Source organism: Erpetoichthys calabaricus, chromosome 2 (genome assembly GCF_900747795.2).
Source record: "Erpetoichthys calabaricus chromosome 2, fErpCal1.3, whole genome shotgun sequence".
Taxonomy (NCBI): domain Eukaryota; kingdom Metazoa; phylum Chordata; class Cladistia; order Polypteriformes; family Polypteridae; genus Erpetoichthys; species Erpetoichthys calabaricus.
In genome coordinates this window covers 317683420-317696994 of record NC_041395.2, presented here as the reverse complement: position 1 = coordinate 317696994, position 13575 = coordinate 317683420, and the positions used below count along the sequence as shown (strand labels likewise).

Sequence of the window (13575 nt, the reverse complement as noted above, 5' to 3'; positions counted from 1 at the left end):
AGTAAAACTGGGAATATGGAAAACCTGGAAAAATAAGGTTAAGGGAGCAGGCAGCAGAGACCCTACAGCATTATTTAAAATGACTTGTAAAAGTAGAATAGAAGTGGATCTGAATTTTTATAAATCTACTAGAAATCTTTCACAGTTTAAGGGTAAGTGGTGTGTAAATAATGTATTGTGTAATTATGACAATGATGAACTTTACTTTGTATTCTAATTCTAATTTTATTATTAATAGAATATGTATGAGCAGAAATATATAGAGTTTTATAATAAATGAGTGGAATTGTGGGAATGGAAGGGATGAATGAAGGGGCAAGGGTTTGGGTTGGTATTTATGAAAAGAAGAAGGGATGGACTGGGGGCATTTAGAAGTTCAAAATGTGATTTTATTTTTTTTTCTGTGGTTAGATTTTGTGTTTTTAATGAATTTCATACTGAATTTAAGAAAGTTGTTTTAAAAAAATAGCAATAATATAGTGTCATTTGTTATCTATCTATCTATCTACAGCTAGGTCCATAAATATTTGGACAGAGACAACTTTTTTCTAATTTTGGTTCTGTACATTACCACAATGAATTTTAAATGAAACAACTCAGATGCAGTTGACGTGCAGACTTTCAGCTTTAATTCAGTGGGGTGAACAAAACAATTGCATAAAAATGTGAGGCAACTAAAGCATTTTTTTAACACAATCCCTTCATTTCAGGGGCACAAAAGTAATTGGACAATTGACTCAAAGACTATTTCATGGGCAGGTGCGGGCAAGTCCGTCGTTATGTCATTATCAATTAAGTAGATAATAGGCCTGGAGTTGATTTGAGGTGTGGTGCTTGCATGTGGAAGATTTTGCTGTGAACAGACAACATGCGGTCAAAGGAGCGCTCCATGCAGGTGAAAGAAGCCATCCTTAAGTTACGAAAACAGAAAAATCCCATCCGAGAAATTGCTACAATATTACGAGTGGCAAAATCTACAGTTTGGTACATCCTGAGAAGGAAAGCAAGCACTGGTGAACTCAGCAACGCAAAAAGACCTGGACGTCCACGGAAGACAACAGTCGTGGATAATCGCAGAATCATTTCCATGGTGAAGAGAAACCCCTTCACAACAGCCAACCAAGTGAACAACACTCTCCAGGGGGTAAGCGTATTGATATCCAAGTCTACCATAAAGAGAAGACTGCATGAAAGTAAATACAAAGGGTGCACTGCAAGGTGCAAGCCACTCATAAGCCTCAAGAATAGAAAGGCTAGATTGGACTTTGCTAAAGAACATCTAAAAAAGCCAGCACAGTTCTGGAAAAACATTCTTTGGACAGATGAAACCAAGATCAACCTCTACCAGAATGATGGCAAGAAAAAAGTATGGAGAAGGCGTGGAATAGCTCATTATCCAAAGCATACCACATCATCTGTAAAACACGGTAGAGGCAGTGTGATGGCTTGGGCATGCATGGCTGCCAGTGGCACTGGGACACTAGTGTTTATTGATGATGTGACACAGGACAGAAGCAGCCGAATGAATTCTGAGGTGTTCAGAGACATACTGTCTGCTCAAATCCAGCTAAATGCAGTCAAATTGATTGGGTGGCGTTTCATGATACAGATGGACAATGACCCAAAACATACAGCCAAAGCAACCCAGGAGTTTATTAAAGCAAAGAAGTGGAAAATTCTTGAATGGCCAAGTCAGTCACCTGATCTTAACCCAATTGAGCATGCATTTCACTTGTTGAAGGCTGAACTTCAGACAGAAAGGCCCACAAACAAACGGCAACTGAAAGCCGCTGCAGTAAAGGCCATTAAAAAGGAGGAAACCCAGCATTTGGTGATGTCCATGAGTTCAAGACTTCAGGCTGTCATTGCCAGCAAAGGGTTTTCAACCAAGTATTAGAAATGAACATTTTATTTCCAGTTCTTTAATTTGTCCAATTACTTTTGAGCCCCTGAAATGAAGGGATTGTGTTAAAAAAATGCTTTAGTTGCCTCACATTTTTATGCAATCGTTTTGTTCACCCCACTGAATTAAAGCTGAAAGTCTGCACTGCAGCTGCATCTGAGTTGTTTCATTTAAAATTCATTGTGGTAATGTACAGAACCAAAATTAGAAAAAAGTTGTCTCTGTCCAAATATTTATGGACCTAACTGTATCTATCTATCTATCTATCTATCTATCTATCTATCTATCTATCTATCTATCTATCTATCTATCTATGTTCACATCTGCTGAACAGATTCACACCTGATTCTCTTGATCACTGCTAGCCTCACGTGTGATCTAGACCCTAAGGTAATTCTATTTATAGAGTTTTACCAGTTGCAAGTACAAATCATGGAACTTATATCTTGTGATGCTTTTGAAAAGATAGGCTGGCTTTTACCAATAAAAACAATCTTTCAGTATTTAAATCACTCACATTAAGTTGAGTGCCATGTATATTTACGTCATTCACATGGTAGCTTTCCTGGGTACTTTAACATTGATAGGAAAAATAATTAAAGTATATTGAAACACATTTCCGCATTAACATGATTCAAGACATAATGCGTCTCAGTAATGTTGAGGTTTGGATTTCTAAGTCATTTCTGAAATTAGATATAATTAAAACAGGGTGTCTAGCACAACTCAAAAGTATTAGAGCATCCCGACTATACCAAGCCCATTCTGTCAGTAATCTAAGAATCCTTTGCTTTTGTTATAATTTACTGTCTTGCCAGCAATGAAAACTTCATAACCAGAGTGCTTTTCTACCTCTCTATCCCAAAAGTTGAAATAGCTATCAAGAGTTAGCATATGATTGTCAGTCTCTTTTCTATCTACACAAATGTAACTGATTAGAATTGATTCTGTTACAGGTAGGTAGTTGATAAAGTAATCTTCAGAAGCATTCAATAAGAAAACAAGGATCTGGCCAAGAAAAGTCATGTGTCTGTAGCATGTTTGACACCAGGTTATGTAATGATCTGTCTCTCGCTACCCTTCAGAGATTTACACTGACATTCACTACATGGTACATCCATTCATGAAGGGACTTTCACCTTCTCTGCTGGCAGCTGAGTCACAGGCTGAGTTCTGGCCGCTCGGACAGTGCTAGTCTCTTGATAAGTAGCTTCCGATCCAGATGTAGTGCTGGTGATAGTTGTAGATACTGAAGTTTTCTTCTGAATTCTTCTCATTTAATTGAATAAAATATAAGAAAGGGAGTGTTACAGAAGTATCAGACATGATATGCATTTACTTTAAAAGCTTCAATCTCATACAAAATGAACTCACTTCAAGCTGCATCTTACAAACTTCTACAGTCTGGAAAGATGTTAAGGAAACTACAAACATCCCATGCTGTTTTTAGAAGAATGAATTGTAGTGGCTGAAGGATTTCATAACAAATGAGTGCTCAATAAGACAAACATAAAAACACTCTAAGTAGCACCTTTCCAAGTCAAATATTTTTGCCTCACCAGAGATACAAGTAGGCATCCAAAAAGGTTAATTGATTCACACTGAGCCATAAAGTGTGGACAGGGATTTAATCTGAAAATGTGTGGCTTCCAATCCACACTAAATCTCTATTTTACTGCAGTTCTTACTTTTAGTATTAGGCATTTGGGGGTAATCTGGAACACTTGCTCTTGGCGTGACTTTGGCCTATTAAAGTTTTACTACACTCGCTATACTATCTGTACAGCAGTGTGGTCAAGTGCCTATGGCGCTGGACTGCATACCATAAGATTACTGGCTTGATTCTCTTCCACTAACCTGCCTTTTCTTCCTTTACAAAAAAATGGAAAAGGCTGCTCAATTTTGGACTAAAGCAGACACTAAGAAACTGAATGTGGATGAGATATGCCTCAAGTATTTTTGACATTGAAAGAGTGATTGATTGAAAAATTGATTGTGTTATTGTTTTCTGCAAAAAGAAATATGTAACAAGTTAGTCAGTGCATGCATGACGTAACATTCAGGTGCATTCAGCAACTAAGTTAACGGATACAAACGTTTTTGGATCATCCAAGAGTCAGTTATTACAATTTTGCTTATTAAACAGTTTTGCAACAATGAGTCATATTCAAAAGTAAAAGTGATGTGTTAGCAGACTCCATTAAATATGTCATTTTTAACAGCACTTTAAAATGGAGTTAAAAGCGGAGCACAAATAGGCTTACAGTGGCTCAATGGCATTCAAACACAGCAGATTCAAAGTGAAGTTATATGAAAATGGCATTCATTGACGTGTGTTTGTGTTGGATGGTCTGCAGCTAACTGATCTTCAAATTTCTTTTTTGAAATAAATAACCAATAGAATGGGAATCCAAAATGAAAAGTAATAATAATTCTTTGCATTTATATAACACTTTTCTCACTACTCAAAGTGCTCAGCAATTGCAGGTTAAGGGCCTTGCTCAAGGGCCCAACAGAGCAGAGTCCCTATTGGCATTTACAGGATTCGAACCGGCAACCTTCCGATTGCCAGTGCAGATCCCTAGCCTCAGAGCCACCACTCCGCAAAAAAAAAAAGTAGCAAAAATTATTATCATAATTACCCTATACTCTTAAAAATACTGGTTTTTAACAGCACTTCATAGTTCTTTACTGGGCTGTGTGGTTCTTTGTAGAACTATTGCTTGACAAAGCACCATTTCATTCTGGTGTTAATTGCATATGAAGCTGGTTCTTTGTGCTTTGAAAAACTTCTTAATATGTAGACAAAACATAAAATATGGTATGGTAGATTTAGAAGACAGAAAGATATGGAAGAAGATGATCTGCTGTGGCAACTCCTAACGGGAGCAGCCGAAAGAAGAAGAAGGTTACTTAGTAGGATATTAACAGATTAAAAAAATCTGAATTTAGCCTGTGTTATTGTATGCAGCGAGAGTCCTTTTCAGGTCATGACCTATTGAAATTTCACAATTCTGTTACCATCTATTCACTGTTTTCTGCTGTATGGTTATCTGCCTGTTACCTGGAACCTTCATGCGGGTGGGTCTTTTGGGAACCAAAAATGATTCTCCTATGGCATCACTCTGAAGAACCGCTGTGACACTTACTGTATATTTTTAAGAGTGTAGGCCATCAAATAAAACAATGGGTGAGTGCCAACCATCAGGAGAAATTGGTGGCAGGTATCACTTGGACATGGGGACTAGTAGATAATGCTAATCATATCCAGCAATTTGTACCTAATTCAAATTGCCAAATTACAAATGAAAACCAATGTGTAGTGGCAGTCAGATATGAATCTCTAATGGCCACTGAATATGTGGCTCAATAAATGCAGTGCAAGAGTCCAATACTATCCAGCCAAAGAAACCAGAACCTCGTGCTAATCACTCATAGGAAGCAATGCCTATTACTAAACCTACATAGGAACTTGCAGAAAAGGCTAAGGAGACCTAGGAACCAGTGAGACAAGAACGTGAAATAAGTTCTCCATCTAGCTATTGATTTTTCTTAAAACACGGTAATTTGTTAAAAAATATGTAAATAAATAAAAAGTTGGAAAGAACTGATTTATTGTATAATGGGTAGATGATCAGGGGCTGGATGTGATTGTTTGTGTAAATCTGGGACTGAAAGATGAGGACTGGGTGCCAAAGATCTGGGGCTTAAGTGATTGGAGTCTCCCACCTCCTGATGCCACTGTCCATTTTTAAACCTGCCGTATATTTTTATCAGTTAGGGCAGCTTCACCTTTCCCATATTAGTAATTAGTTCAAACACCATTTAGCTGCAGGTTGATAACATCGGTTCTTTACAATAATAATCTGCAGATAATATTGTTCAGTCAGTTCAGTTGTATAAATGCTTACATAATTGCTTTCCCCTCCATTTATTTCCAGAGAAGTGACTTTTTTTTGGAGTTTATTAGTTAAAGCACCAGGAGAGGGCGCTGCTGTGTGAGCTGTTCATGCATGTGCACGCTCTTGTATTGGGCATTCGAGCAACTGTCAGATGAGTCAAAGAGAAAAATATACAAAAAATACAAATTCAAGCAACGACTCTCAAGTTAAAGTTGAGAATGTAAATAAATTCCTAGTTGAATTTGTACAGAGCATTTCTCTGATTTTTAAGATGGTTGTGTTTTCAAATAGACAATGCTTTTCAAAGGGAAATTTTGAAATTTTAAAACTTTGTACAGCACGATGTGTTTGAGCTTTCTAAACAAAAATTGAACAGTCTTTACAAATTTCTTTGAAGAATAAGTGTTGCAACATTTCAGGAACATTTATCCACAAGGGGCAGAGATGTTTCATGTGGACAGACAGATAGACATGACTGTCGCGATAGGTGCACTGCACATTGTATATGAAGGCACCTTAAGAAATGACTGTGTGATGGACTGAGTGACATGTGCATTGTAGTCAGGTGACTAAGGAGCCGAATTATGAACTACCTTCATTGTGAACATTGTTGGTTCTTAAATATTTCATTTAATCTTCCAGTGTAAAAAGTTTACAAATATTGTTTTCCAGTACAACAAGTAAATTTGTAAATCAATTGTAAATGATATTCACTACAAAAGGGTGTTACATACAATAAATTTTTTTAATTTTGTAGTGTTCAGCACTTGCTTTATGAAGAGTCTAGTTGGAAAGGCACTTATAATAATAAATATCTCAATGATTGAATAGCTTCTGTCACACACGAGCGAAAGGGAGGCAGTCAATGGGCTTAATTGAGGGTAAGACACGGAGTCAGGGGTTGACGAAGTCTTTTCTCTCTCCTCTGCAGATCATCTAAAGGGAAGACCTACTAAAACCCTACCAACTTCCTCATCCCCCTCCAGACCATGCCCTCCTGCTGACCTCACTTCAGCCAGTTCCCTCTCGGGCCCACCTCTTCCTGCCCACCGCCTATAAAGACTAGACATATCAACATTTTCTATCAGTTCCATTTTGGACACAGTCTTTTAAGACTACTCGTTTGTTATAATATACGGGGTAGATCTCCAAACCTTCTCTGCTTTTTGGCTCTCTTATTTACATTGCGTAATATGAGGTGCAATATGGAGTATCAGCTAATGCCATGACCTTCACACTCATACTTATTATCATAAAATAATGCTTCAAGGGTAGTCAAAAATGTTTAACAAGCAAAGCAAAGGTGGCCAAAATTTTGATTTCAAAGTTGCTGAAAGGCAACAGTCAAGTTAGAAATAAAATTTCAAAATTGCACACATTGCTCATAATGAAAATCTTTAAACTTTGCTTTCCTCCAGAATCACGGTGCTCCAGTCATTGGCCCATCATTGTGACGTAATGCTGTTAACTTCTTGTTTCACAGGAATGTCAGGCATGGTGGCACACATGACGAAAAATGTCCTGCCACAAGCTGGACAGTACGTTCACACTCAGGTCATGGTGACTCCTCTATGTATTTATATTCTTTGAATTTGTTCCAACATTATAAATTTGCCACAATCACCTAGTAAATTGCACTCTTTCGGTTGAGCCACCTGCTGATTAGTCTGATCATGTCTGTGCCCCTATGTAAAATCTGAACATATGAAGCCCCCTACATTTTACTTACTGTACATTTGGGTGTCATTTTTGACAATAATTTATAGAATGTGTTTTACTCCAGAAATCAAGCTTTTAAAACATGCACAAAGACATGTAAGCATGTATTTTTTCTTATAAGGCTCACTCTTACTGTGGCATGTTGTCGATGTTTTGCTCTCCTTCAGATTCTGATGATGAGGCACCTAGGAGCAAAAAAATGCACACTTTAGACAAAACACTTTCCCCTAATCAGTCAAACTGCAAGACAGGAGATTCTCCTAGTGTTTGAAATGCTTTGTCACTTTTGTCCTTTGGAGTCAGACTGAAGAGACACAGAAATAAATACAAAGGAAGAGTTGAAGAATTGTAGTTATCCATCCATTTTTCAGGCCTATATAAAGTAATGGGGAGCCATAGCCTATCCCCAGCAGCATTCATAAATAAGTCAAGAATCAGACATGGACTGGGCACCAATCCATCAAAGCACTCTAGAATCATACATCAACTACCAGTGTACCTGAAGAAAACCTGCTGTAGAGGGTGTGGCCATTCATGTGAGCTTGTCAGGATTAAGCAAATGGTGTCATGGGAGAGGTGTCTGTTAACCAGAGAGCTCATTTACAGTATTTGTATGTTTCATCCCTTCTTTGGAAGAAATCGATCCATATAAAGATCTAAGATTCCCTGCCAGCTTCTCCTACCTGTTTATCAGTTCTACGTTACCCATTTTTAAAAGAGGCTCCTAGAGATATGCAGTGTCCAGGGGCCTCATGTATAAAAGGTGCGTATGCACAAAAATGTTGTGTAAGCCCGTTTCCAAGCTCAAATCGCGACGTATAAAACCTAAACTTGGTGTAGAGCCACGCACATTTTCACGGTAGGTCCAACCCTGGCGTACGCAAGTTCTCTGCTCGGTTTTGCAAACTGGCAGCACCCAGCGTCAAAGCAGTGCTTTTGTTCCAGTGTGGTTTCCCTTTCTTTTTTACATCCACAATGCCGGCTTTATCAAATACACTGAAATTAACCGTATATTGTTCATTAGTTTAAGGCATCTGATTGTAATTAACCTGTAACAATATAATGGTCCACAGAATTGTCAAACTATTCTAAATACCATATCTGCTTTAGCGTTGTTACTCTCACTGCACCTTCTTCTTCTACTTTTTGCTCCCATTAGGGGTTGCCATAGTAGATCATCTTTTTCCATGTTACTCTCACTGCACCACTCAGAGCAGCTGATCAGAAAGAGAATTACCGGTATACAGAATCAAGCACATGCTGCTTCTGCCATTCACTACTTGAACTGCTCTCAAATGACAAACGCTTCAGAGCCTTTTCTGTACGGACCTCGCAGTTCAGAAACAGTTTAATCAAAAGAACTATAAACGCACTCAATCAGTCCATCAAGTGCTCCTTGTAGAACTGTTTGTACTTATAAGTACAATCACCTCACTGTAAACTTGCGATACAATTATAATATTGCACAACCTGCACCACTTTATAAAGCGCGTATTTACATATGAAGACGATATAATTTTTAAGATGAAATGCAGCAAAATATGTTGATTACATTATACAGATAAAATGTTAACATCATTTAAATAATCTATATTGTTAATAATTAAACATGTGAGGACACGGTGCTGCAGCGCTAGCGAGGAGCTGGCGGTTCAGGGATTGTTCCTGCCTAACGCTGTATTCTTGCTGGGGCTGGTGCGACATTTTAAGGATAGATGGATAGAATAATTAACCACATACTACGAAGATATTTCAATGTTCCTTAAAAGTTTTGAAGAATCAGAGTTCTAAGCTTACAGATGGCTTAACGTCTATTAAAGAGCTGATTGTGTGGCGATTGGTTACTTGGAGAAAGAAAAGGAAGGACAGGAATTGGAGGTTAGTACATTTGAAAGAGACAGTACTGCTGCAATAAAGTATTTAATCGAAGGTCACGCACAGCACATTTTGCGGGAGGCAGGAACAATCTCTGGACAGGGCACCAGCTCGTCGCTATCACTGTGCCACCGTGTTCCCATGTTTAATAACATGCTTTAAGTCCTATTATCATGAAAATGACATCAAGTATACATCTCAGTATTGTAATTATTCAGAGAGCTGTAATATCACGAATGTAATGGATTCTGTGTCTTGTCGGAGGAAGAGAAAGTCTGTTTAAGAAGCACGTAGTGATTCACACACATAGAGCACATAGAAGAACAAATACAAAACAAAGCATTTATCATGCTACTAAAGTTACGATGGTATTTGAGAAACTAGTAAATTAAACGATTTAAAAATGAAGTTTATGATGCTCTACTTTAATGACAAAATAAACTACGTGATGTGGGGAACAGCCCAGACACAGACAGGTAGACATGATGGTTTCACCACACACACGTTTATTTACAATATTTGGTGCTGCAGCACTGGGTATGTGCACTGTAATCACCCCTTAAGTCCTTGGCCACACAACACAATGCCTTCAGTCTCTGGTTCACCTCCACTACTCTCCTCTGAGCTCCGTTCTTCTTCCACCCGACTCTTGCCAATGACTGGAGGGAGGCGGCCCCTTTTATACACCCCAGATGGACTCCAGGTGCATCCTGAGGAGCTTCTGTAGCCACACCCCTGTGTGGCGGAAGCTCTGGCGGTGTATCTGGAAGTCCTCCGGGTGTCCCCAATCCTCTTCCCCCCAGCACTTCCTGGTGTGGCGGAAGTGCTGAGGTCAGGGCTCCCAAGGCATCGGGGCGCCCCCTGGTGGTGACCATGGGCCCCTACAGGGTAGAGCTTCCAAGCTCTGTACCCGTGGCCCCCAAAGCAACCAGGGAGGACGCCCCCTCGTGTTCTGGAGGAGGCACAAGCCCTCCTCCGGTCCTCCTGGGCATCCCGGCCGGGCATGAACCCCAGCTGGGTACCACAGTAATTAAAGTGGAAATTTCAAGATTAAAGTTGACATTTCGAGCATTTTTCCCACTGTGTGCCTATTTTTTTTTTGTCTGTACCCTAATAAGTTTCATATGACACTCAGATGGTGGGCTACAACTCACCTTTTCACGGCGACTTTGATATCTGACAACTTCTTTTTTATTTCGGGCACTGTGCGACTTTGTTAGCTTGAGCTTTTGCGTTTCTCCATACTCTGTCACTCGATCAACTTCCTTTTGTTGATTATATCACTGTTTAAACCAACAAATAGTACGTTTTTCCTTGCCTCCACTTGGTATTTGCTGAAATTTTTCTATTTTCCCCCGTACTTTTGTCATTGTCTTTTCACAGAAGGCTGAGCTTAAGGGCTATTTATATTGATTTGCATATTCAAAGAGGTGTAATTCTGGGAGGAGTTGGGGCGGGACAGCAGGTGCGTGCACTTGCGTTACTTTTCACGCTGACCGGAATTTATGTAGCGGAAGAACGAGGAAGTTGGCGAACACACAGATTTACGCATCTGGATCTTTTTGTGTGTACAAACATTTTGGCTTTTGTCCGTATGCCATGTTATAGTGTGAATTCTATGCACGCCGTCATACATGAGGCCCCAAGGGTGCAAAAAGACTCCATTACTTACTAAGTATGTGTTTTGGCAGATGTTGGCAGCATCTTGCACACACTTTACAGAAATTATTAATCATTAGAATCTTTACAACAATCATTAATCAGAAACCTTGATAACCTTCAAGAATAATCTGGATGAGATTCTGGGACAATTTAGCTATTAGCTTAACAAACGGGCTTGATGGACTGAATGGTCTCCTCCAGTCAACTTTCTTATGTGCTTATTAGTTAATCAGTATCTCTAGGAGCCTCTTTTAACTCTTTTGGGGTGTTAACACATGGGGTTGAGGCGGATGTTGACATTAATCGACATCCAGAGGTAGAGGGCAGTAATGAGCTGTAAATGTCGACAAAACCCCACGTTATGTTATAGGCTCTGTTTGCTAGCAGTGTGCCAAGTGCAGTCTGTGTGATCAGGCGCCTGTTGCTGCGTATGGTGACTGGCACCTGAAACTGTGGCACCAGTGTCACACGTACCACATGCCACTGGCTGCTTCAAAAGCTGCCGTATCTCACAGGACTAACAGGTATGTGAATTCAAGGAGTGGAAAGGCTCATGGAACATAAAACACTGCAACATTTGTCATTCATAAAAATTTTATGTTGATTTATATGTGAAACCATCGCTTTGTCTGCTTTTCAGAAAACTCAGCTTTCTGGAAAAAAAAAAATATTCAGCCTTGGGCCAAAACAAACAAAAAAAAAAAGTAATAATAATAAATAACCCTGAAAGAGTTAAAGATGGGTAATGTGGCACTGATGAACAAGTAGCAGGAGCTGGCAGGGAATCATAGATCTTTATCTGGGTCAATAGTTTCCCCATTCTTGCCACATTCTACAGGGGCACCGTCAAGAACATTCTGACCAGCTTCATCACTGTCTGATTAGGGAACTGCAGTGTCTCTGACGGTAAAGTCCTATAATGGATAATGCACACTGCAGAAAAGATTGCTGGGTCCTCTCTGCCTTCCATTGAAGACATCTTTATAAAATGTTGTATCCACAAACCTTACAGAATTAAGGAAGTTCACTCCCACTCCTCCCAACATCCCAAGGTGTAGCATCCAAACCAGTTCTGCCAGGTACTACAACAGCTTCTACCCCTTGGATGTCCAGACTCTGAACTCTGTGTTGCCCCCCTGTCCTCAGGAATATATCTCAGGTCATTGAAGATGTGAGGCATTCCCATGTCTATAATTGGCAGGCATTGTCTACCCTGTGACAACAATGACAATTGACGGGGTTTAAATATGAATAAGTTGCTTTTTTATCTATTATCTATAGTTGTTTATACTATTGTAAAAATATATTTATATAGAGTGGCGACTGGTTACTAAGATGGTAAAGTGTAACCAACAGCAGAGAAGGTGAGCAAAGGGAGAGGGAAAGGACTTAAAACAGGATACACTTTAAACAGACGCACATTGATGAAAGAAGGCAGAAATCCCATTGTAATCATTTGTCCAGAAGTATTGTAAATTTCGGAGGGCACTCAATGAGCTGATGACACCATGGAGCCCTGATGGCAGATACTGAACCTCTGATCATTATAGTATGGAGTAGACAACCTGAAGGGTAGTGCGCCATTGATGTAAACCAATAACTTTATGACATGTCCTGTGACACTAGATGAAACATTGGAACTCTGGGTAGATTAAACTGTGGATGACCACCTCCTGCTAAAGATGACTGAGGCTCTTTGAAAGACTCTGTACAGAATAAACACCTAAAGGCAACCAACTCCGGTAAAAAAAACAACCCATCCAAATGCTACAAAGGGACAACCATTCTAAACACGTTAAGGTGGTGTTTCAAAGGAGAGTTTTCTGGATATCAGGCTTGAAAATGTACATTTCGAGGACTGGCACTAGCTTTATTCTGCAGAGCTGCTTAATGGCCCTAGAGGGTCCTAGTGAAGGAAGCTTATAAATTCATTATCAACTATGAAATGCGGGCTGTATGTTAGGTTCTCATGTTTACTGAGAATTGATTAAATACAATTTTTTTTATTAATTTTGAGCCCTTTTTGTCATTTTCTGTTCTAATTCTAACATAACATAACAAGTCACTCAAATTGACTTCAGGCAATATCAGATCACTAGAAACCATCCTGACAGCATCAAGCACATGGCAGGAAGCAACCCAGAATGGTGTGCCAGTCCATCAACAGGTTGATTTACACGTATTCCCACATTTAAATTAGCAAAAAATGTTTCGACATGAAAAAAATTAAAGGTTTAAGTTTGCAGTTTGTTATGCCCCCTTATGACCTATTTTTTATTAATGTCATTTACTGTGTATATTTGTAAGGTTTTCCTGTATGTATTGGGAAGAATGTCCTCAACCAAGAAGAAGTGAGGGAGATGGCATACACTGGGTTTCTTTTCCAGGCAACCAGATGTCAGCTCTCCTGGGTTGCGTCAGTGCCACAGACTCCAACAGGGCATTGTGGGATTTAAAGTTGTTTGACTCAACCCTGTTGAGTCCCATGGGTGCCACCAGGGGGTGCTGCGGGGA

The 13575-nt window shown here is 39.4% G+C and overlaps 1 protein-coding gene across 4 annotated transcripts in view; it reads right to left on the bottom strand.

Annotated features, from left to right (window-relative positions):
- Positions 1-13575, bottom strand: part of mypn (myopalladin) — a 364168-nt gene that overhangs the window by 204245 nt on the left and 146348 nt on the right. For all 4 annotated transcript variants that reach the window (XM_051923393.1, XM_051923396.1, XM_051923394.1 and 1 more), the window contains 2 exons: positions 7658-7709; positions 3043-3172 (listed from right to left, as the gene is read on the bottom strand). In XM_051923393.1, coding sequence (XP_051779353.1) covers positions 3043-3172; positions 7658-7709 — 182 coding nt within the window. The remainder of the gene's footprint in view (positions 1-3042; positions 3173-7657; positions 7710-13575) is intronic.